The 21,048-nt window shown below is 58.5% G+C and overlaps 3 protein-coding genes across 4 annotated transcripts; 2 read left to right on the top strand and 1 right to left on the bottom strand.

The window, feature by feature from the left end:
* The first annotated feature begins 261 nt into the window (after window positions 1-261).
* Window positions 262-2,375, top strand: JDV02_000465 (uncharacterized protein). Its single transcript, XM_047981273.1, has 2 exons — window positions 262-1,060; window positions 1,125-2,375. The coding sequence occupies exons 1-2, from the start codon at window positions 850-852 to the stop codon at window positions 1,883-1,885; spliced, it is 972 nt and encodes a 323-aa protein (XP_047837231.1). The 5' UTR covers window positions 262-849; the 3' UTR covers window positions 1,886-2,375.
* A 12,965-nt stretch (window positions 2,376-15,340) lies between these two features.
* On the top strand, window positions 15,341-15,898 carry JDV02_000464 (uncharacterized protein; the record flags this gene model as incomplete). Its single annotated transcript, XM_047981272.1, has 1 exon — window positions 15,341-15,898. The coding sequence occupies one exon, from the start codon at window positions 15,341-15,343 to the stop codon at window positions 15,896-15,898; it is 558 nt and encodes a 185-aa protein (XP_047837230.1).
* Window positions 15,899-17,992: 2,094 nt separating this feature from the next.
* Window positions 17,993-21,036, bottom strand: KIN3 (Non-specific serine/threonine protein kinase). Of its 2 annotated transcripts, XM_047981270.1 has the most exons (3): window positions 20,485-21,036; window positions 19,938-20,405; window positions 17,993-19,877 (listed from the first exon to the last, which is right to left on the bottom strand). In XM_047981270.1, the coding sequence occupies exons 1-3, from the start codon at window positions 20,522-20,524 to the stop codon at window positions 18,190-18,192; spliced, it is 2,196 nt and encodes a 731-aa protein (XP_047837228.1). In that variant the 5' UTR covers window positions 20,525-21,036; the 3' UTR covers window positions 17,993-18,189. The 2 variants fall into 2 exon arrangements, with proteins under 2 accessions (XP_047837228.1, XP_047837229.1); XM_047981271.1 differs by having other exon boundaries at window positions 19,938-21,036.
* Between the last annotated feature and the right edge of the window lie 12 nt (window positions 21,037-21,048).

The following is a 21,048-nucleotide window of genomic DNA, read 5'->3' as shown; positions in this document are numbered from 1 at the left end:
ACCTCGATCTCAGTCCGCGGCGGCAGGACGGATGGACGGGGCCACAGTGACACGCCCTCCCTCCCCTCCATCCCTCCCCACTGTTCCGCTCCTACATCCAGGGTTCCTACATGCTTCGCACAGCTGATGAGCCAACACCCCGCCACTTCGACCGCCCCCACGCCCCCCCCCCCGGCCAGGCCAGGCCACCAGGCCCGGTCGCTTGGGGTCATCGACGTTCATCGCAACGGAACGGCGACTGCCTTTTCTTCGGCGGCCGATGTCATGTCGACGTGCCGAGTCCACACGCCCCTCTCCGTTCCCCGAGTCGTTTCGTATGGGCGGCGGTCGCGCTTCTGGCCCTTTTTCATCCCAGGTTTCCGCTACTACTACCAGAGTCGTGCTTGGCCCACTGCTGCCAAATTTTGTGACAGATGTGCCTGCTCCAGAGCAAGCCGCACCCTCGTCAGGGATCATCGTGGGTGCGATGCCCATCCAGATCTGATGTTGCGTCTCCGCCTTGCCTTTAGCCTTGTTTTTGCCAGCGGGACAACCGTCGGCCATACTTATACGTGGGTGGCCCCCATGGTCCCTGTCCCCGGGAATGAATCCGAACCTCCAAGGCGCACACAAAACTCTCAACTACTACCGCTCCTACTGCCACTACCACTGCTACTACGCTACTACTACTACTACTACGACGCTGCCCTCCTGCCTACTGTTGCACTCGGTCAAGGCCTCGGAACTCTATTGCTACCTCCCAAAAGCCCGCCAGATATCCGCCGCCCAAATTCAGCTCCTTCCTCACCGTTGGGTTTTCTCCGGGTCTAAGTCAAGACAGCATCGCCACTCCTGCGCTGGCGCATCGATATGGCCGCGCCATTGGCATCTTCCCAGTACGCAGTGCCGCATAGTGGCCACTACCGCCATTCTCGAATGCCGCAGCCTCCGCCATCGCCCCCCATGGAGGACTCACGCTGTTCCTTGCCGTCCATATCCAAGCTCCTTGGCTTGGCAGATGTAGGATCGCCTACCAGCGAAGCATCACCTACGTCTCAGTCAGATTCATCACGGTTTGAAGGTAAGGATTTCTTCCACGATATGCGCCCCGGGCTCACTTGGTGTTGACACGAGTCCCGCGACAGCTGCGGCCTCGTCCTCGCAGCATGGCAGGCAGGATTCGTTATACGACGGCCGCCCAGCGTCGAGTTATGCAAAGCCATCCTCCCAGCGGGGAATGCCTCCGACGCCACCGATGGGGGCAGATTCGGCATTTGACAGCTACAACTCTCCGTCGATCAAGGCGGTGAACCAGTTCCCCAGCATCACCGCCTCTGGGCGGTACTATGAAACAACGCCCCCGCTCGACAACGACTTTCGACGACAGCAGGCAGCGGCTAGCAGGACGGCACGGCCGGCACTGCAGGTTTCTTGTCCTGCGCCTCCTCGGCAATCCTACTCGGCGAGCCCTTTTCCGCAACAGGCGCAACTGGGCAGCGGCTATTACACGAGCACCCTACAGAGCGCAGCGTCATGCCACCCGCAGATCTCAAATCTCTACTATCAACAAACCTTGCCGCAGAGCTTTCCACCCTTATCCGTTCCGGTTGTGCTGGCGCCATCGTCGGGGGCGAGCCCATGGCAGCATCATCATTATCTTACGCCGTCACACGGTGTTCCGTATCCCCAGAGCCAGGACCGGTATATTTGCCAAACCTGCAACAAGGCCTTCAGCCGACCGAGCAGTCTCCGCATCCACAGTCATTCCCATACAGGAGAAAAGCCTTTTAAGTGCCCGCACACAGGGTGCGGCAAAGCGTTTAGTGTTCGCAGCAACATGAAGCGGCATGAGAAGGGCTGCCACAGTTTCGAAGTCGGCACGACAAGGCCTCCGAATGCCGCCTAGTGTGGGAAAGCGGATCCTGGGGCTGCGGAACACAGGGTGCCAATGCGCCGGGTGTGCATTGAGGGTTCGGCACGTCGACACTGGCCAGGCGAAGGGCCCCAGGCCAAGGTTGATGTTCTTCACTTCTTGTACGTGCCTATGGGCTCTGGTCCCCCGTACTTTCTGCCATTACACGTTCGCGGTGCGGGCTCGGGGCAAGCAAGGGGGCATGCAAAAAAGCGTTGGAGATGGGCTTGGGAGTACACTTGGGCAGTCTAGATGATTGTGTTGCGCATTTGCAAGGCGTTTAGGTACGAGAGAAGAGGAACAGGCGGCCTCCGGGAAACAGTATACCACCAATAGTACAGTAACGTCGCTCCGCACGAGTTGGGTTCTAATAATGGCGACGGTGATGGCTCTGACCGCTGACTCGTGAACGCGGGAGGGGGCAAATGGCACATGTGCGGCGAAATGCGTGGGTCAAGAGCAAGAGCGGCGCGGCACTGACGAGAGGACAGCCGGGGCAGCGGACAGGCCGCGGAGTGCTCGCGTCAAGCAAGGGTCGGCCGTTGCTCGCGGCAGTTGAAGGAAGACAGAGGATTCAGGCCAAGGTAGGTACGTACGCGGTCGTGGGGGAGCATGGGTGGCACGGTGACTCGTTTTCTGGGCTTGCTTGGGTCGCCTAGAGGTGGGCATGGTGGGGTCCGAGTCATGAGCTACGACTAGGTGACTACGTACCTGCTACTGCATGCCTGTTGGAGTATCCATATTACAAGCTTGGCCGCCCAGACGGAGTGCTACTGTACTGTAGTAGCGGTAGCAGTAGTTGGTACCTAGTATTAGTTGGTAGTAGCATCCATGCCTTTTTGGTGTCTGGTAGGGAAGCAGCAGCAGCACGTATAGTAGGAACGAACAGGTAGTAAACAACCCACGAAATGAATGAATGATGGGCCCGAGGGAGCCCTGTGCGCGTGCGCGCGCGTGCGTGCGGCTGCGTCGACGGAATGTCGGCAGATGCACAGGGCAGGGATGGGCCCTTTAACTTTTGTCTTTCCCCGGGGGCCATGTTCTTCGTCACCGGCGAGTGCGTGCGTGCGCGCGTGCTTGCGTGGGTTGCAACCGCGGCCCCCCCAGAAATCATCATCACTCTTGCACGCAAGCATTGCCGTCTTTTCTTTGCTGGCGTTTCTTTTTTTTAATTCTTTGCTTGAGTGTGTGTGTGTATGTTTGTGGTGAGTGTGGAGGGTGCGGGCAGAGAAGGCAAGAAGAGAAAGCATGTGCTGCGCAAGGATGTTGCAGGTGTCTTGTATGTACAGGAATAGTAGCAACTTTTGTTAGTTAGTTAGATTTGCCTTGTGGTAACTCACAGACACACACACACACGCACAAGGCTTTCTTTCTCTCTCTTATTCTCTCAAAGAGGCGGGCGGGCGTTTTGCCCGGGGGGCATGTTTGGGACTGAGACACGTCTGGGGTACCGATGTCAAGTCTCCGCCCCGGGGGGGTTCCATCAGCCTCATGGGCGCGTGCGTGACTGCGACGATGCGACGCTCTCTATCATCCATCAGTGTAAGTCGGCCAAAAAAGGCCAACCGGGGGGGGGGAGGGGCGGCCAGGCAGCACGAAAATGGATATTTGACGCGCTTACCTCGGTATATATGCACTGACCAGATTTTCGCATCACTCTTTTCTTTTCTCTTCACACCGCGTTCGAGTTTTGTGTCGCATTGATGGTGCATCGACATGGAATTTTCGTATGGTACTGTACGCATGTCCATATATAAAATGTGCGGCTGCTGTGCAACGGCAGCAGAAGGGAGAAGGGGGAGAGAGAAAGGGGGGGGGGCTCGTGCTGAGCTGAGCTGAGCTGTGCGGGCTTCGCCTTGTGCCTGCCTCCCTTCCCTCCCTAGCGGCTACGACGCTGATGATAAATTCTTTAATTAATTTTTTTTTCTTCTCTCTCTCTTTCCATGTGTCTATCTGTGTCTGTGTGTATGTCTGTGTGTGAGATAATGGGGCGGGACCAGGGAGGTGGGTGGGCGGCTTCTTGTTCGGGTTCGGGCCAGGGGATGCGGTTGCGCATTCGCCCCGACAAGGGCCGTCGTCGACGTCGACTTCGGCAGTCGGGGATCTGCGTTGTCGCGCAAGATAAGATGGCGCAACAGAGCACGACACCCGTATTGTCTCGCATCAGCAGCAGCAGCAAGGTGGTGGTGATGTGATGTTGGTTGCACGCAAAACGACCAGCAAAACGACCAACATAACAAAACAGAACAACAACCCTGGTGGTGGTACTCCGTACTAGTGGTGTTGTTCTGGATTGACGATTCTAGGTACCAGAGTCTGTTCCTTGTTGGTTGATAACTTGTGGCCCCTCCCCGTCCGTCCCCCCTGCCTTACCCCCGGCACTCACACACACAGCGACTGGAAGCCGCCCGCGCTCGCGCACATCATCTTCTCCCCCTGCCCACTCCTCGTCCCCCAGCCCAACCAACTGGCACTGGCGCCAGCGCCAAGGCGGCGGGCCTCAAATCCCACGCGCCCGCCTGGCAGGGAAGGGAAGGGGGGGGGGAGTGACGGTGATCCCGTGGGGTTTTTTTTTTCGGGATGCTGGTCGTTGATCCGCCTCCCCGAAGGTTGGGGGCGGCGCTCCCTCGCTCCTCTTCCTCCTCCTCGTCCCCCTGCGTTGATGCGGTTTGCCGACAACAACAAGGGGGCCCGCCCGCCCGTTCGCCCGTGCCGCCGCCGTGCGCAGTTAGCCTTTGCCAACTCGGTACCGAGGCGCGGCGGCGCGACAGACACGGGTTGGTGTGGACAAACTGGCTGGGCTTTCTTGATGGGGGGGGGGGGCATATATCTGATGGTCTTCCATGACTGCGAAGGGGGCGGTGACGGCGACGGCGGGGAGAATGTCGGGAGCATGGGGTCTTTCTTGTTGGGGCTCTCTCCTCTTCTTCCCCGCGAAAAGCCGTCTTACGCGCATGAACCGGCGCGCCGCCTGCGACGCACGCCACGGTTTGGAATTGGAAAGCAGCACGTGTCGCCCGCGGGGGGGCATTGGTTCGTGGAATTGGCTTTCGGGTGTCGATGTGGTGCACCACCACCACCACTGTCACCGCCAACAACAGTGCTAGCAGGTGCGGCATGCCAGGCGATCAGGACAGCTGGTGGCGGCTGACTGTGCTCTACTATTCCTACTGCACTATACAACCAGATGAAGGGGGGGGGGGGGGCGTGTAGGTCCATTAATATCATATTGATCGTCGAGCGACCGTCGACACAGACGCAGACTAGCAGCAGACAAATTCAGGGTCGGCAACTGACGATGCTGTGGAATCGCTGCAGTACCAGTAAGCACGCACCTGGGGTAAGATGACGATACTACGTCAAGCCAAGCCTGTCGTCCATCATGCCACTTTGGCTTCCACCACGGGGACACCAACAAGCAAGGGCTGAGCTTGCATGCACAGCCACCACCGACAGCGTGAGCAGGAGAGTGAGATGAGCGGCAAAGAAATGACGAAGCCCGAGCGAAGCTAACCATCACGACGACGGCGACGACGGCGACGAAACGGTGACTCGGAGTTTTGTGAGGAGGCGAGCGAGAGAGCATGTCATCGCGCTTCCGTTCCGCCATTGTGGCCCATCTACTAGTATACTAGCCATGAACGGCAGCCAATGCGCACGCTCGGAGCATCGTCCGCCTTGGGCGTTCGCGCGGGGCGCGATTCATCAACAGCAGCAGCCATTCTGTGCTGGGCGACGACGACGGCGACAACGACTCGGAGCCGAACGGGCAGACGGAGCCTGCAAAAGGTACTAATAAAGTTAGTCACGGCAAAATAATAAGGGGGCCCGACCGGCCGCGACCAGCACCGAAGCCCACTGTGGGCAGAAAGAAGGCGGGTAGGTGGGTGCTGGCCCCCCGGGTGAATCAATTCGACAGCGGAGACAGACAGAGAGGGAGAGAGAGCGCGTGTGTGTCGAGTCACGTCGACCTCGAGACTCGAGCAAAAAAAAAAGAGCATCCAAACACACACTGATGGCTGGTGCACGCCACAGGGGGGGACCCCGAACCTCCCGGGCCGGGCTCGCTTGTCGAGTCAGGGACGCCACACACATACATACGGGGAAGCGAGCCTGGGTGGTACTACCTTACAATGACGAAAGCCACAGGGGGGCAGCCGCAAACACCTCTGCTGCACCTACAGAACCTGCTGCTTCGCTCTGACGCGCGCCAGCCGCGGCCAGAGGAGCAAGGCAAGGCGGGGAGGGAGGGGTCGTGTCGTTTCTCCTTCGGTCCCTAACAGCACGCGGGGAGCGCCGGGTTGTCCGGATTGGTTGGTTGGGGTGAGCATCCATCACTGTAGTATGCACGAGAGTATGCCGGGGGAAGCTCCCTTCACCGCCCTCTCTCACCAGCGTCTGTGCCTATGTAAAATGTAAAAGCTGCATGCAGCTGAGCATTAAACTGCAAAGGGGGTGCTGCTGCTACTACATACTCAGGCGGGAAGGGGGGGGGGTTCTGGGATTGCAACGGCTTGAGCATCCCTCTTTGGCAAGAAGGTGAGAGAGACAGAGCCCGCAGCACTGGGTCCATTGTTACAGTCAGAGAGAGTAAGGGAGGAAGGGCGAGGCGCGGAGGAGGAGCCAAAAGGAGGAACCCAGATTTGCGGCGGAGCGGGGCGGAAACTGGGAGAGGAGGGGGGGGGGCGCCTGGATGATGGGTGGAGAGGGGCACGCACGGCGGGCGGGCGGGCGATCGTCAACCAACCCAGACGGCTGGGACAAGATGGGGGTCACTGGAGATGCGAGTCACCGCACTGGTCGGTGGCTGCCCGGCTTTTTGGAGGATAATAAGTGGTGCCACCTTAGTACCTTGGTGCAGGCTTGCCAGGTCCAGCCAGGCCAAGGTAAGGTAAGGTAAGGTACTTCGCACAATAACCAGCGTCCTTGCCGCCCACTACAGGTACGTACAAAGCTGCTGGAGCACGCACCACAATTAGTACCTAGTGGAGGTGCTAGCTACCGCTTCTACCAGCGACCGACCCCGTGGCACTTTGAAGCATTTAGCCGAGCGAGCCTTTTTTTCTTCTCTCCTCGATCTGGCGATCTTGCTGCTACTGCTGCTGCTGCTACCGCCGCCGCCGCCGCAACGTTAGAGCTTGGAGCTGTTTTGCCGAGTCGCTCCCGAGCGAGCGAGCGCTGCCAGTGATGGCGGCGGCATCGACTGATTTCCGTGCCTGGCTGGGACCCCCCCCCCCCGATGATGCTTCGCGCGCACATGGCGACGAGCCAGCCAGCCCCTGCACCCACCCCGTCCAGGCTAGACCCTGAAATACGTAACCTAGCACGTAGCGAAGTCAGCAGCCGCCTGCCACGCGCCATGTGCGGCGCCGCGTGTGAGGCGCGCCTCAAGGGTCATGCATGCTACCTTGCCTAGGTAGTAGTATAGGCAAGGGTTCGGGTTGCACAGGCAGGCAGGCAGGCACGAGGCACCTACCTATCTAACAACACGGCACCAATTCGAATCTGTCTGGTCACGTCGAGTTCTGGCGCTATAGGCACAGGCTTTGACAAGACCAACGAAATTACGAGGGCCCAACACATCAAGCCTCTTGGGCCAAGGCACGACGAACGGTACTATGAACCGGGGTTCTTCTGGCGCTGGCAACTCGTCTCCATCCGTCATGCTACTACTACTACCAGTCCCAAGCAAGGCCCCCGCCGCTACTACTAACCTACTAGGCACAGTCATGTACCACCTCTGCGCATCATATAAGGGGACCCTGCTATAACAGCCGGCACCCTGACATCAAAGCTGCGCCCTCCGCCCCTCATCCGGAAGGGGTTTAAAAAAAAATGCTACGAGGGTACTATAGATTGGTGCTATGATAGCAGTCGCGCACCTCTCTCATGACGGGCACGGACAACTGCATCGAATGCAGCCTAGCTCAGGGCACGCGTCGTCGTCGGCGGCGACAACAGCTGGCGACCCTCCCCTCCCTCCCCCGGCTGAGGACAGAGCCTGTCCGGCCGGCCGGCGTCCCGTGGTCGGCGAACGGACACTGCCGCCGCCGCCGCTCTGCCTGCTGCAGAATTTGGATTGTGTGGGGAAGCGCTGGCCTCCTCTCAACGAGGAAATGCCACCTGGGCATGGGCAGCCTTGCGGCAGTGGTGGATCTCGGAATGGAACTGATCGGTGGATCGACTCGAATCAAGACGGCAGGGGGGGCGTGTCTTTTCACAAACCCATGTTTGTCTCTGTTGTTGTTTTTTTTCTCTTTCCCTTTTTTTTTGGGTTGATTTTGGGCCATCGCAATTGATCAACGACTCGCCCGCGGGTTGCTTGCCGACTCGGTCACGGAGACGCGCAACGCAATAGGCGCCGGTGGAGTCACGGACATTTTCCAGAAGTCTGGTTAGCGGCGGGTACGATTCACCCTACCTACCTACCCACCACCACCATTCAGGCGGTCGTTATATCCGTGCGATCGTCGAGCACTACTAGGGGAAATAAGGTCGGTACTGACAGGAGACAGGACGGCAACGGGGGGCGGGTGGCCGGCCGGCCAGCCAGCCAGCCAGCCAGCCAGCGACTCCGCGGCAGCGGCGCCGGCGGAAGCGCGACTCGGTACCGGCACGCCCGCGTGCTCCGTGATGCGCACGGCGGAGCTTCCGCGTTTGTGCAACACCAAGCGTCCAGCATGACGATTCCCCCCCCCCCCCCCTCCTCCTTTTCCTACTTCCTTGTTCTTTCCTACTCCAGCATATGAAGTACGTACGTAGTGCTCGTATCGCTGATAGCCTGGATAACCCTTGTCTATAGAAGAAATGGGCCATTCTGCGACTTTGCCCGTCGTCGTCGTCGTCGTGGCCTCGTTCCATAACCCACCAGCGGGCGGGCGGGCGGGCGTGCCCGAGCGACGCATCGTCTCAGGAACGTTGCAGCAACAATACGAGCACCCGTCTCCGGTTATAGGGGTGACGAACCCACGTAAGCCTGCTGACGTGCGGGAGCTAGCCGCTGGATCCCAGCAGCACACATTACCTGCCTACCTATTCGACTTTGACACAATGTCACACGTTTCTATGGGGAGGGGGAGGGGGAGGGGGAGGAGGAGGAGGGGTGGCGCGGGCGAGCGGGCGGCGCGCGCTTCTCGCGCTACCGGGGTTTTTTTAGGTTGACCGAGACGCCAGTGACATATCGTGGAGCCGCCGGCCGCTCTTTCTTGTGTCCGCCCATCTCTTCATCTTTCCATCTTGGCTCTAACTACTACTTGGCTTCCTTTTCTTCCTGTTGTTTTTTTTGGGTGGATTTATTGTTGCTACGGTATCGGCACGCCCCCCCTCCCCTCGACTAATAAGGGAGAGGAGGGGGGGGCTCATCTCAGATGGACAGGACAAGCAAGCCAGCCAGCCAAAAGCGGGCTTGAGGGCTTGCTTGGTTTGGGTTGGGCGCTGCCGGTCGCCGGAGCCGGCCGCCCCAGCAGGGCCGCCGCGCGCCACGCACGTCGCCAGCCAGCGAGTCTGACGGCTGATCCGGCGCGTCCGTTCGATTTCTAAGCCCGTGACTTGACTTGACAGCTCTCTCTGCCTCGGGCGGCGGGCCCCGTCCCATCATCACATCACCCCGCCCGGGCTCCGTGCAAATCTCCGGTGCGTGAGGTAGCCAGCCTCTCTGCAATTCGCTGCAGTGCAGTGCAAGCCCTATACGTAGATTCATTCAACCTTTTGGCGCCGGAGTAAATAACTAGTAACTCGACGCTCCAGGCAAAGCCCAATCTAGCAACGAGGCTACTAAGGTACTGACTTACTACTGAGTCACTACTGTACGCCTAGCACTACCTAGTAAGAGTTACCCAGAATGATGCTCGCCGCTATGCGTCGATGCGCGACGCTACGTGCATCTGCCGGCCACGTGCTGGGACTTCAAACCCATTCGCGTCTCCCTGGTGACATTCACCATCCCAGACCATGCGCAAATAATGCCATCTACACGGGGGACTAGAGCATTCGTTGTTGCGGTCTCGACCGCACCGACTGGGCGAGAAACACGGGCGATACATGCACGCCCTTTCGCGTCCGTCTTCCACCCGGATCGTCAGCCCGGATACGTCCGCCAAAGCACGACATGGCCGACTAACTACAGGTAACGACCACGCATTGCCGTCGCTACGCCTCGGAGCCTCTGGTTCCGGCTCCCCCCTTCCCCGCGCGATCCAAACAAAAAAAAATCTGAAGAGAAAAAAAAAAGGTTCTTCCCAAACGCGCTGTCTTAGCCTTTGACCTTGTTGTCTAGCTTCGCGGCAGAAAGGGTTTCGGGCCCCCGGAGGCGGCACAGCGGCGGGCGAAGGCGGACATTACTGAGGCGAGTTTGGCTGATGAGGTTGGTGGTGGTAGTGGTGATGGTGGTGTCTGATCTTGACCCAACGACAAACACGGGGTAGCAACAACCCGAGCGACACGGTTTGAGTTACCACGGAAGCAAGCTTCTTTGTCCCCGGCCCCTCCCTGCCTGCCCCGGCCTCCCCCGAAGAAAGGGGTCTGAAGGAAGCAAAAGAAGAAAAGGAAAAAAAAATCCCAAACGGGGTGACGAATTTTGAAACGCAGAAACAAAAGGAAAAAAAAAATACTAAACCCCATCGTCAATGAGTCGGGTGTGACAAGACAGGTGCCAGACGTGCCACGATCCGAACGGGGGGCGTTTCACCTTGCGCCCATGTCAATGCCTTGCGCTGTATGCGATCGTGTTCCTCCCCCTTTCAGCCTCGTCGTTTCACCAGCCTTGGACGTCAGTCTCAGCGTTGAAACCTGTTCCCCAATCGAGCGGAAGGAGGCTCTCTGTATTGATGATGCGCTCCACCTGGCCCTTTTTGCGCACCACCGCGCGCGCATGGTATTGTACAGTGCTGTACGTACCAAGTACGAAGCAGTACTACGTTCTCACGACGGACCACCCCGGGCCGGAACTGCATGATGTGCATGCAATGCTTCATCATCATCTTCACCACCACTCCGCTCCCCTCCCCTCCGGCTTCAATCAGAGCATATTCTCCCGGTGGCAAACAAAAACCAGACAGGGGCGTCACTGTAAAGCGCGTCAGCCGTCCCGTCATATCGTGAAGCAGAAAGGGAAAAAGAGAGACACCACTCCTCGTCATCCTGACCTTCCCCAGTTGCAGATCCGGGCCGGGCATTTGCATGTGCCGGACCCCCTTTTCCACGACATGTTACTGAGACGTCCCAAGTCTGGCCTGTACCCTTTTCTGGCGGTCTAGACAACGGGCTGTAAAGTTGCCGAGGATCTCTTTCTCCAAGATCTGGTTCCCTAGCCTCCCACATCTCGATTAGACGGGGGCGTCTGGTGATCGTGTTTTGTTCACCAAAACGTAATCTATCTCTCACCGCCTCGTCCGTGCCCCCCCTTGCTTGTGCCCTATTGTCTCTGGTTGAGACGAACTGGGGTACGGTACGAAAAGCTCACTGCAGCAGGAGAGCAACAGGGCGTGGCTTTAAGAGATGAGTACATCCTTGCTCGCGCGGCGCATGAAGAGGAGAGGATCTCCCGTGCAAACCGGGGTCGTCCGCGACGCACTCGCCTCGGCGGAAGGGGCTTATCCGGGTTCATCTCGTTAACCGTATGAACGACCTATCTGTCACCATGGAACAATGTGCTCGGTTGGCCTGGCTCGATGCCTGTTGACACACGAGCACGTCATAGAGCACGGGCATCAGATGAGCCCCCCGAGTCGGATCCTCTATCCGTTTCGATGCTTGCCTATATGTGCATCGAGGCATTGCAGTGTAATCCAGGTGTCTATGCTTAGCGTCCTTGGCGTGTCCCAAGTACATGCAGACGTGACATGACTTCATGGCTGCATCATTCCTCAGGACGTTGGCGTTGGGTCGTACTCGTACTGAAATTCGTGTTCACAATATGAGCCCCGGTTCTTCCTCCAACAGTACGATGACGACGCAGTGTACCGCCGAGCAGCCAGGGGTACCTACGACCCGACCTCCTACAAAGTTAGAGTTCCTTTGTGTGCGGGGATGTGCTCATCAGGCTCAGAAGCTGCCGGAGTTTCATTGCATTCGCCGGAAAGTAAGCCTCTTGGCACTCTATGCAAGATTGTTGGTGACACCCCCACCACGGACCTTCTTGAATCTTGAGCAGGTTGTATGGTACAAGGGGATAGCTATAGTGTTCGTCAGTCGAGGGCTGTCTGAAGTAAAGGTCCGAATGAAGGGCATGGAACCGCAGTTCTGCTGCGCGAACCATTTTTTCACTGAGACTGGTAAACCTCAATAACCGGTCCCTGGGACATCCTGTGAATTGAATATCATAGCGATGCTCAAATTGATTTACGACGAGGTCGCATGTAGCTTTTGTTGGGATGAATCCCAACTCCCAACAATTCAAACGTTTGTTGACCTTGCATATTGCAAGACATGCGAGCCACTGTGCGCGGCGATCTTTCTCGAAAGTCCCAGCATAACTACTCGGCTAAAGAGTTTAGCAGGCGTCCTTGTGAACTGACAGACACGGCAGTCATTCTCCTCCAGGATATGCCTAGGACATGGTAAAAAGGGGCTTTGCTGGCTAACCCTTCATCATTCGCGTTCAAATGCTGTGATGATGAGAGTAGAGACAGGCTTCCGGCCCACGATACCAGTCATTGGTCAGGAAACTAATTCATTTTCCAACTTCCCTGGTCTCATTTGTGCGATGCGCAAGTGGACAAGAAGCAGACAAACGGCTAATTTAAATCCTAGCACAGATAGGTGCATCAGCAAGCTGGCAAACGCAGACCCGATTCCGGGCTTGCACGGTCGCAAGAGGTGCGTGCCAAGCAGTTCCTCACTGGTAGTCTGCTGCATGTGCATGGCACACAGCGTTCTTGCCTCGGTAATTATGTGATGTATGAACGAATGTCTCGCTTGGATAGCATCGCATATGTCATGCCACCTGCGACCGTACCGGCATAGGCCTTCACGGCATGCATTGCAGCCGCAGGATTCCGGGTTGCGAGCTCCGATTTGGTACTGTATCAAAGGGCTGGGCGATATCAGCATCATTTCACATCATAGGCAACATCACAGGCAGAATCGCATTGGTGTTGAAGCCAAGAGCACCACCCGAGGCATCATCGGGGTCACAACCTTAGCAATCCGTTCTAAGACATAAAAGACTTGAACGACCACGAGGATGCCTCAAAGTGGCACAGATGCGCCACATACAGGTACATGCATGCACCATGGCCGGCATCAGCATTCGGCCGCTGTCAAGAGCATGGCAAGGAAGCCACGGCCTATCTGCTTCATGCACCATGCAATGCACCCGGGCAGGCATGCAGGGACGGCAGACGAGATGCAGGCGGGATGCAGAGCGTACGCAGACGGCACGTTGACGGGCTCGGGATAGGATGCGGGAAGACGCGGGCGGACGCGGACGACGGGCGGGGCGCAGAGGGTGTGAGCATCTTTCCATGTCTGCGATATCTGTTAAGCACGGGGCCGAGGAACGGCAGGGGCAGCGAGGGGTTAACACCCCAATGATCAACGGTGGTAGCTCGTGATCATCTGGCGAAAAGAGTGGTGGTTGCAGCGCCGTCTGGTGGTGTTGACGGCGGCGGGCGTTGGCCAGGTTCCATTCCTCCATCAACACGCCGCCGCCGGCGCTAAGCAGTTCGCGATGCACGTCGCACACCATCTCGCCGGCTTGTGCCTCGTCGCAGTGGCAACCTCGACGGCGCCGCCCTCGGCGTCTTCAATCCGACGCATGTGTAGAAGGAGAGGGGCTAGGTCGATCGATGATGGGAGAGGGGGAGGCCGCGTCGTCTTTGTGCAATGAACCTTGAAATCAGTTCTTGGTTAAAAGTGATGTAAAGAGGATGTGAGGAAACGCCGACAGAGGCAGGCAAAGTGCTCTAAGTGAGGGGCGGTGCCAGCCAGCCATCCTCCAGGGCAGCGACTGACTGACTCAGCGCACACGAGCGCCCGTGGACGGAGCAGTTCGTGTGGCTGCTGCCAACGGTTCGCATGGCGAGACTGGACAGAGGTACTTATTAGTAACCTTGTGCGTACTTGGAAATACCAAAGTCCCCTTGCCTCAGCAATTACAAACGGAAGTTGCAAGTCGCCCATATGTCCGGTGCCTGCCCAGGAGCAAGGTCGTTGGTTCTCGCGTGGCATCTGACGCTCTTTAGCGCCTTCCTTGATCCAGCGGCCCGGGTCGGTCAGGTAGCGCCAGAACGAAGGAAAGAAGGGCAGGGCAGCCACACAACCCGGGTCCGTCTTTGAACGCTCCTGCCTCTTTGTGCCACCCTCTCCGCCCGCGTGCACTTCCTTCCGCCCGCGGTGCTGTTCGTCACGTCGCTCCTTCCTTCGTTTCGTTTCCTGACGTCGTCTACCATCAACCTGGCGTACTCGACATCACCCTCCACCCCTTGTAATCCTCGTAGTAACTTACATCCTCCCCGCATCACCACCACCACCACCACCTCCTCCTCGTCCTCGTCCTCGTCCTCCTTCCCCTCCTTGCCGCACACCGTTTGACCTCAACTTTCTGGAACCCGGCCGCACGATCCCAGGCAGAAAGCACTACCAGGTGATCACGGCTAGGCAGGCCCGACTCTGTGCGCCGGCCCCGTTCGAGCTGCGAGACGCCGTCCAAGAGAAGCAGGAACAGGGGCACGTTCCACTCGCTGCAAGTCGCCTGCAGTGCCTGCGCGAACACCTGCAGCAGCTCTCCGCATGCCCCAGATGGACCGACCACCTGCTTGAGCCACCCTATAAGCCGACTCTCTCACACCACCTCGCCGGGGCAGTGGCAGCAAAAGGCGCCAGACACCGTCTCTTCATCGTCACCCTCTCCGCCTCTTCACCCATCGCAACAGGAGGCAGGCCGAGTGGGCGGCCCATTCACTGGTTCTCGCTATCCCATCATCTGCGACCTTGGCGCAGCCTGTCTCGCGGAGACGTCGAACCGCCCGACTCGTTTCTGGTTGCACCGCGGCATTCTCCAATCACAGGGCTGCCCTAACACCTTGTCCCCAGGCCGAGCTTGCGCCAAACCCCCCCTCCGTAGCCGCGCTTAGCTTGGGACATCCCGCTGGGCGCCTTCAGCCCTCTTGCTTTTCCCGGCTCAAACCACGACTCAACCCATCATCTCTCTCGTCGTCGTCTTCGCCTGCGCTGCCTGCGGCCATGCCCGTCGACCTCGCCACTGTCGCTGCCCTACTACCATGATGCTCGGCGCAATACTTCGGCCAGTTCAAAGGCAATCACCGCTCGCAACCTCATGCTCCCGCCCGCATCCGAAATCCGCCGCGACGCCCCTCCCAACGTCATCCGTCGGTGCCCAATAGCCGCAACGTCACCGCCCACTCTCCCCGCGCGCACATTTCTCGTCGCCGGCCGACTTGACAGCTCCTCTTATTCCAGGCGCCGCAGCGCCTTGCGCGCAGGCTCGCCATGGCGACCAACGCTGTGCCAGACACGCAATTGGGCCTCACGGCGGAAGAGATCCAGCTCTTGCGCCAAGGTCAGGCAGCGTTGGGCGGAAGCGCCGGCGGAGGCTCGACGAGCTCCCGGGCGGCCAGCAGAGCTAGCAGCCAAGGCTTGTTGCTGCTCGATAGCTCTTCCTTAACGGCCCTCGGGAGATACTTTGACCGGCTCATGGCCGGGATAGAGCACAACATCCGCTACCTCAGCGAACAGGCCCAAATGTTCACTCAAGTCCAGTATGACCGGGCGGGCAACATCATTGACGGCGCCGACGCGGAGATCGCCCGATACACGGAGATCCTTCGCCAGCTCGACGAGCTCGAGGTGGATTTTGACCGGATAGCTCACATCAAGGAAATTGTCAAAGGGTACCGTCAGCGGGTCGAGGAGCTCGAGAGAGACCTGGAGACGAGCGGCTCGTCGAGCCGACACCACAAACACTCATCGCACCATTCATCGCACCGCCACGGCCACGGCCATTCGCACTCACACCGCCACGGCTCCTCCCACAAGCACAAGCACTAAGTGGCCGCTTGTTGCGGCTTGCGCAACACATGGCGCAGGTCAGGCTGCGTCTTGGTACGCATCGCGTGCATAGCACGGTAGACAAACAGCGGCCACGGGGCCAAAAAGAAATCGGATTTCAACCGGCAGCACAAGACGACGCGAAAGATGCCCGGGCAAAGAATACCACAGCACTGGTTGCTACGACGCACTTTGCGCCCTACTCGCCCGAAAGTGTGTTCACGGGTTTCTCAAAATGTACGAGGGAGATATCTTGGAAGCTGAAGTTGGACTGGATAACACCAAGATGGGTCGAGGCCTCGCGGCTGGGCAAAGATGGGTATCGGCCTCACGGCTCGTGGGACTCTGTTAATTTGGCGTTGGTTTACGCACCTGTTTTCGCTATTGTTTGTTTCCTTTTGTCACCCTCTGGCGTCCACGCGCTACTGCTGAGGGGCTCACTCTGCTCTTACATTTTGCGCTTGTTTCGGATGCCGGATACATCCCCGCTTTGGGGCGCACCGCAACGGAAGGGTTAGAAAATTGGTGTTTCTCACGAACAACCCACCGAACTTTGGCCACTTATTGCTTTTTCTGTCTCTGGGAGGGATGGATGTCTGTCAGCGGAGGGGATATACGTCTTTTGAACCGCCTTTTTATACCCAGTGGAATTTGCTCCATGAACATTTCTAGCTGCTCTCCCAGCATTGAAGGCCCCCCGCAAAAGGGTCTGTCTCACATGTGGACTGCGAGGAGGGTTGCTGATCCCCAAGACCGAGGCGGCATCTTGGGGAAAGGCGGTCGGCGCTGGAGTGCCGACGAAACCAGAACACCGGGTTCAGGTGTAGGAGGGGAAAGGTGGTGATGGCATGGGCCGACGAGAAGCGTATCACTGCACAAAGATGATCTCGATCGGCGGTTTCTGCAAGGAATCGCCCTGAGCAGCTCATTGTACCAAGTCAAACAGAGGTGCCATTGGCACCAGGACGCCCAGGTAGAACAGCTACTGAATGAAAGCAAGAGGGGTTTTGGGGGAGAGCTCAAGTCTGCGCCGGCCTCGACGTGCAAATTTCGGTGTAAGTCGGGATCTTGGTTGGCCAGTTGCACCGTGCCCGCAAGTAGGATCCAGCTGACGACCCATCATCGCCAGGGGCCTTTTCCCCTTCCATCTTCTGGGCGGCAAAGAGAGGAGAAGATACATTGTGCGCCTGTCGGTGTGTGTCCCTCGGGTGGCGGGCGGTGGTGGTGGTGGTGGTGGTAGTGGTGGTTCGATTCCAGGCGCAGGCAGGCCGTTTTGTCGGAACCGCCGCCGTCCATGCTAGAAGTGACTGGATGGAATGACTACATGTCTCGCAAGTGACAGGTGCCCCCCGTCTCACCCATGACGCCCCAAACATCAAGCTGATAGGGCAGGCAGGTAGGTTCTGCGTGCACCGAAGCGTCACATCCACCATCTATCAGTGTGCATGGCATGGCATGGCATGATGCCCAGGTCACCGCCGTCGGCAGCACTGTACGACAGGCTCTCTCTCTCTCTCACGGTCGATCCCCTAGGCCGCGGACGCGCTCGTTGGTTGGGACACACCTGGGACACCTCTCTGTTCCATTCTTTATAATGTCTCATCAGGGTCCTGTCCGTCGTCCGTCGCCTCTGAGAGAGGCACGGCGAGGCGAGGCGGGCACCCCTCTATGCGTACACGTGCTGCTACAATCGACAAAGCATCTGTCCAACGCCAACCCCTGAGACCCCGTCCCCCTTTCCCTTTCCCCTCCCCTCTCCGTGTCCAGGAAGCCCCCAATAATATCGACCACGCGGCAGCCCTTGCTCAAGGTGTCTTGCTCTGGTGAGCCCCCCAACGGAGATGATGTGAAACAGACAGGACCAAAGATGATGAGCCAGGGCTCAAGCTGCGCCTCAAGGCAAAGAAAGGCACGCAAAGAATCGCGCCGTGAAAAGGGAAGAACCACAAAGCGAGAAACGCCCAAACCCGAAAACTCCATGAGATGCCGTCATGCGTAACGGCGTGCGGCGGCTCTTGAGCTGCACCAGCCCTCCAACCGATGAACATGATTGTGAAAGTGACATGCCACCTGCCCCCGCCCCCCCCCCCCCCATCTATTCAACACCGACTTCCGCTCCACGCCGTTGGAATACGGCAAATAAAGGCGAGTAATAGCGAAAGAGACAAAGGAAAAGAAAAAGAAGGTGGCGATATGATAATGCAAAAACGCCTCCGTCATGATCCTGAGCTCGGCGCGTGACAGCGCACTCGGCCGGGTGCGGTGCCCATGTTCTAGCGCAAAAGAGACTCCTATGCCTTTGCGATTCGACGCTGACGCACGAGGAATGGGCTGGGCATCTCATCCCTCTCGGGGTCCCAGACGGCGACTGGCTCACCACCATTGCCGCTGCCGGTGGAACCGCTCGCTCGTCTCTCGCCGGCGATGCGATCTCGAAACGCTGCTCTCTTCGGGCTGACGTTCTCTCCAACGACAACACTCAGTGGCCGTCCTCCGGCGCGTGCTTGCTGCAGTTCCACCAGAGTGCGGCCCTTGATGTTGTTCTTGGCCGCCACCTTGGTCAGCGCGTCGCCTCCAGCCGCAGTGACGGCCGCCGTGTCCTTCTTGACGGAGTTCTTGCGGGATAGGCCGCCTGCACTGGATCCTTGCTCGGATTGTAGGTTGGCAACTGAGGGTATCTTGCTGATCTGACGGACGGGCGAGCGGGTTCGAGGCTCGGGCTGCGAGGTGGAGGCCGCGGTGCCGGCAACCGCCTTAGAGACTAGACCCGAGTTAGAGGTCTTGGTCCTAAGGCGGTTTGCAGGGCACGACTTTTGTGAAGTGAGGACCGGGCGATCCTTGGCAGTGAACGGGTTTTTGGTCGACTTGATGTGCCGCGTTGGAGAAGGTATCATCACGTCATCGTCGTCCGACTCGGGGAATGTCGGCTCGCGGTGTAGATCCCATTTAGGGTCACCGTTGGCCGCATTGTGGGCCGCAAAGATGTTGCCAGAATGCGTCGTCGGCGCCTTGGTCGCGCCGTTTCGGCGTGGCGACAGCGACAGCGAGGCTATCGCGATAGGGCTCGGCGAGGCCATCTCAATATCCATGGGCGTGCCCGCGACCCCAGCAAACATGGTCTGCGCACGGCCAAATGGCGTTCGCGCGCTACGCTTAGACTCTTTGGACGCGTCGGGGCTATCGAGGGAATATTCAGTGATGTCCGTCGTCGACGGGAACTCGTCGCCGCTGGCGGCGCCGACGGAGGAATAGGGATGCTCTGATCTCGCGGCGGAGGAGGCATACTCATCGACGGGAATCTCGTCATGAACGGGAGCCATCGGCTTCCTCCTCTGCAGCTCTGAATCGACGCGCTGCCTGACCTCTTCTTCGAAGCGCTTCTGCAGCAGGTCGATTTCGGCGTTGGCTAGGCGATCAATCTCCAAGCGTGCCTTGACCTCCCACTCGCGTCGGAGAGACGCCTCGATCTCATCGCGAGCGGCGTTCCTTTCGCGGTCAAGGCTGGCAAGACGCTCGTTCAGCTCCTTTTCCTTCTTCTTAAGTGCCTCCTCCCGTAGCTTGAGCGCCTTGTTCAGATCGACGGCTTCCTTCTCCTTGCGCATGAGCTTGACGACCGGCAGGTTCAGCAGCTGCACCGTGTCCGGCCGTCGGTCCGGGTTGACTTTGAGGCAGTCCTTGATGACCTGGTTGAGCTCCGGTGAGTACATGTCTGGCAGCGGAGCGACCCTCCCCTCCTTGATCTTTTGGACGAGTTGGAAGTGCGTTTTAGCGTTGAACGGGGGCTCACGCGAGCACAACTCGTAGATGATGCACCCCAAGGACCAGATGTCCGACTTGAGCGTGTACTTTTCTGCGGCGCAGATTTCGGGTGACATGTAGAAGGGTGTACCGACGTACGTCGAGGCGAAGTCGTGAGACTTGATCATCTTGGATAGGCCGAAGTCACCGAGCTTGACAGAGTTATCCTCGCCCAAGAAAACTACATGATGAAGGTGAGCCACATGAGCCTCGCCATGTTCATGGGAGGCATCTCTCTTACCATTCTCGGGCTTCAGATCACGGTGCAAAATCGTCACTGCACCAGCCGGTGCCTTTGGGGCACCGCTCGAGCCGCCCTGGGTGAGGCCAAGCACGTTGGCTCCCACATCTGGGGGGTCTACGCCATAGTGGCAGCGGTACAACGCCATGACCAGCTGGCTGAATATGCTCCACACAAAGCTCTCCTGAGCTCGCTGACCCTTGTGCTGCAGGTCCTTTATAACTCGACCGAGGTCGCCATTGCCGCAATACTCCATGTAAAGGTGCAGGTCCTGACTGAGCTTGAGATGTTCGCGGTGGTAGTATGCAACGATGTTGGGGTGTCGGAGGTGGGAGAGGATCTGGAATTCGGCATGCAGCTGCTCGCGTTCTTTTTGCGACATGCGAAGGTACGATATTTCCTTGCGACACATGATGAAGCCATCGACCTTGCGGCGCACCTTGCGGATAACGCCAAAAGAGCCATGTCCTGTTGTGCAGAGGCGGCCTGTCAGCAACTAGAAATCGCCTGCCTCCACAAAGCAGTGAGCGGTGGCTCGAGGTCTCACCAATCTTCTCCAGCGTCTCGTACTTGTCCTCGGACGTCATGGTGGACGGGCGGATTCGGGGTCCGGCGGCGTAGATGAAGCGTCTTGTCGTCGGCGTCGTCGTCTCGTCACGCACCCATGGAACCACAGAGCTCCGTCAAATAGGCGCGATGAGGCAGGCGGACGGTCAGGCGGCCGGGACGAGGCACACAGCAGCTCAAGGCAGGCATAAAAGAGCACCTCTGCGAGCTTCGGGAGAGTGCCAGCCGACGACGGGACAGAGACGACGAGGATCGGGGTGGCGGTTGTGTGCAAAATGATGGATGAATGCAAGCAAGCGAAGAAAAGCCTGACACCGCAAAAATACCTGCTGGGGTTAGTAACGAAGGCTGTTGGCGATGGCTGGAATGCCGTGCGGATGGATGAATGGTGGTGTGAAGATGAAGAAGCTGTGCAGACGAGAAGGGACGAGCGAGGCGAGTGTGTGTGGGCTATCGGTCGTGCATGCGACCAAAACAGTCAAGAAATGGCAAGCAGCCGTTTCCGCACTCGATGATTTAGGCCGAGGACTAAGCGGGACATGCG

This window comes from Purpureocillium takamizusanense, chromosome 1 (assembly GCF_022605165.1).
Source record: "Purpureocillium takamizusanense chromosome 1, complete sequence".
In the NCBI taxonomy this organism is placed as follows: Eukaryota; Fungi; Ascomycota; class Sordariomycetes; order Hypocreales; family Ophiocordycipitaceae; genus Purpureocillium; species Purpureocillium takamizusanense.
This window is presented reverse-complemented; position numbering and strand designations above follow the sequence as displayed.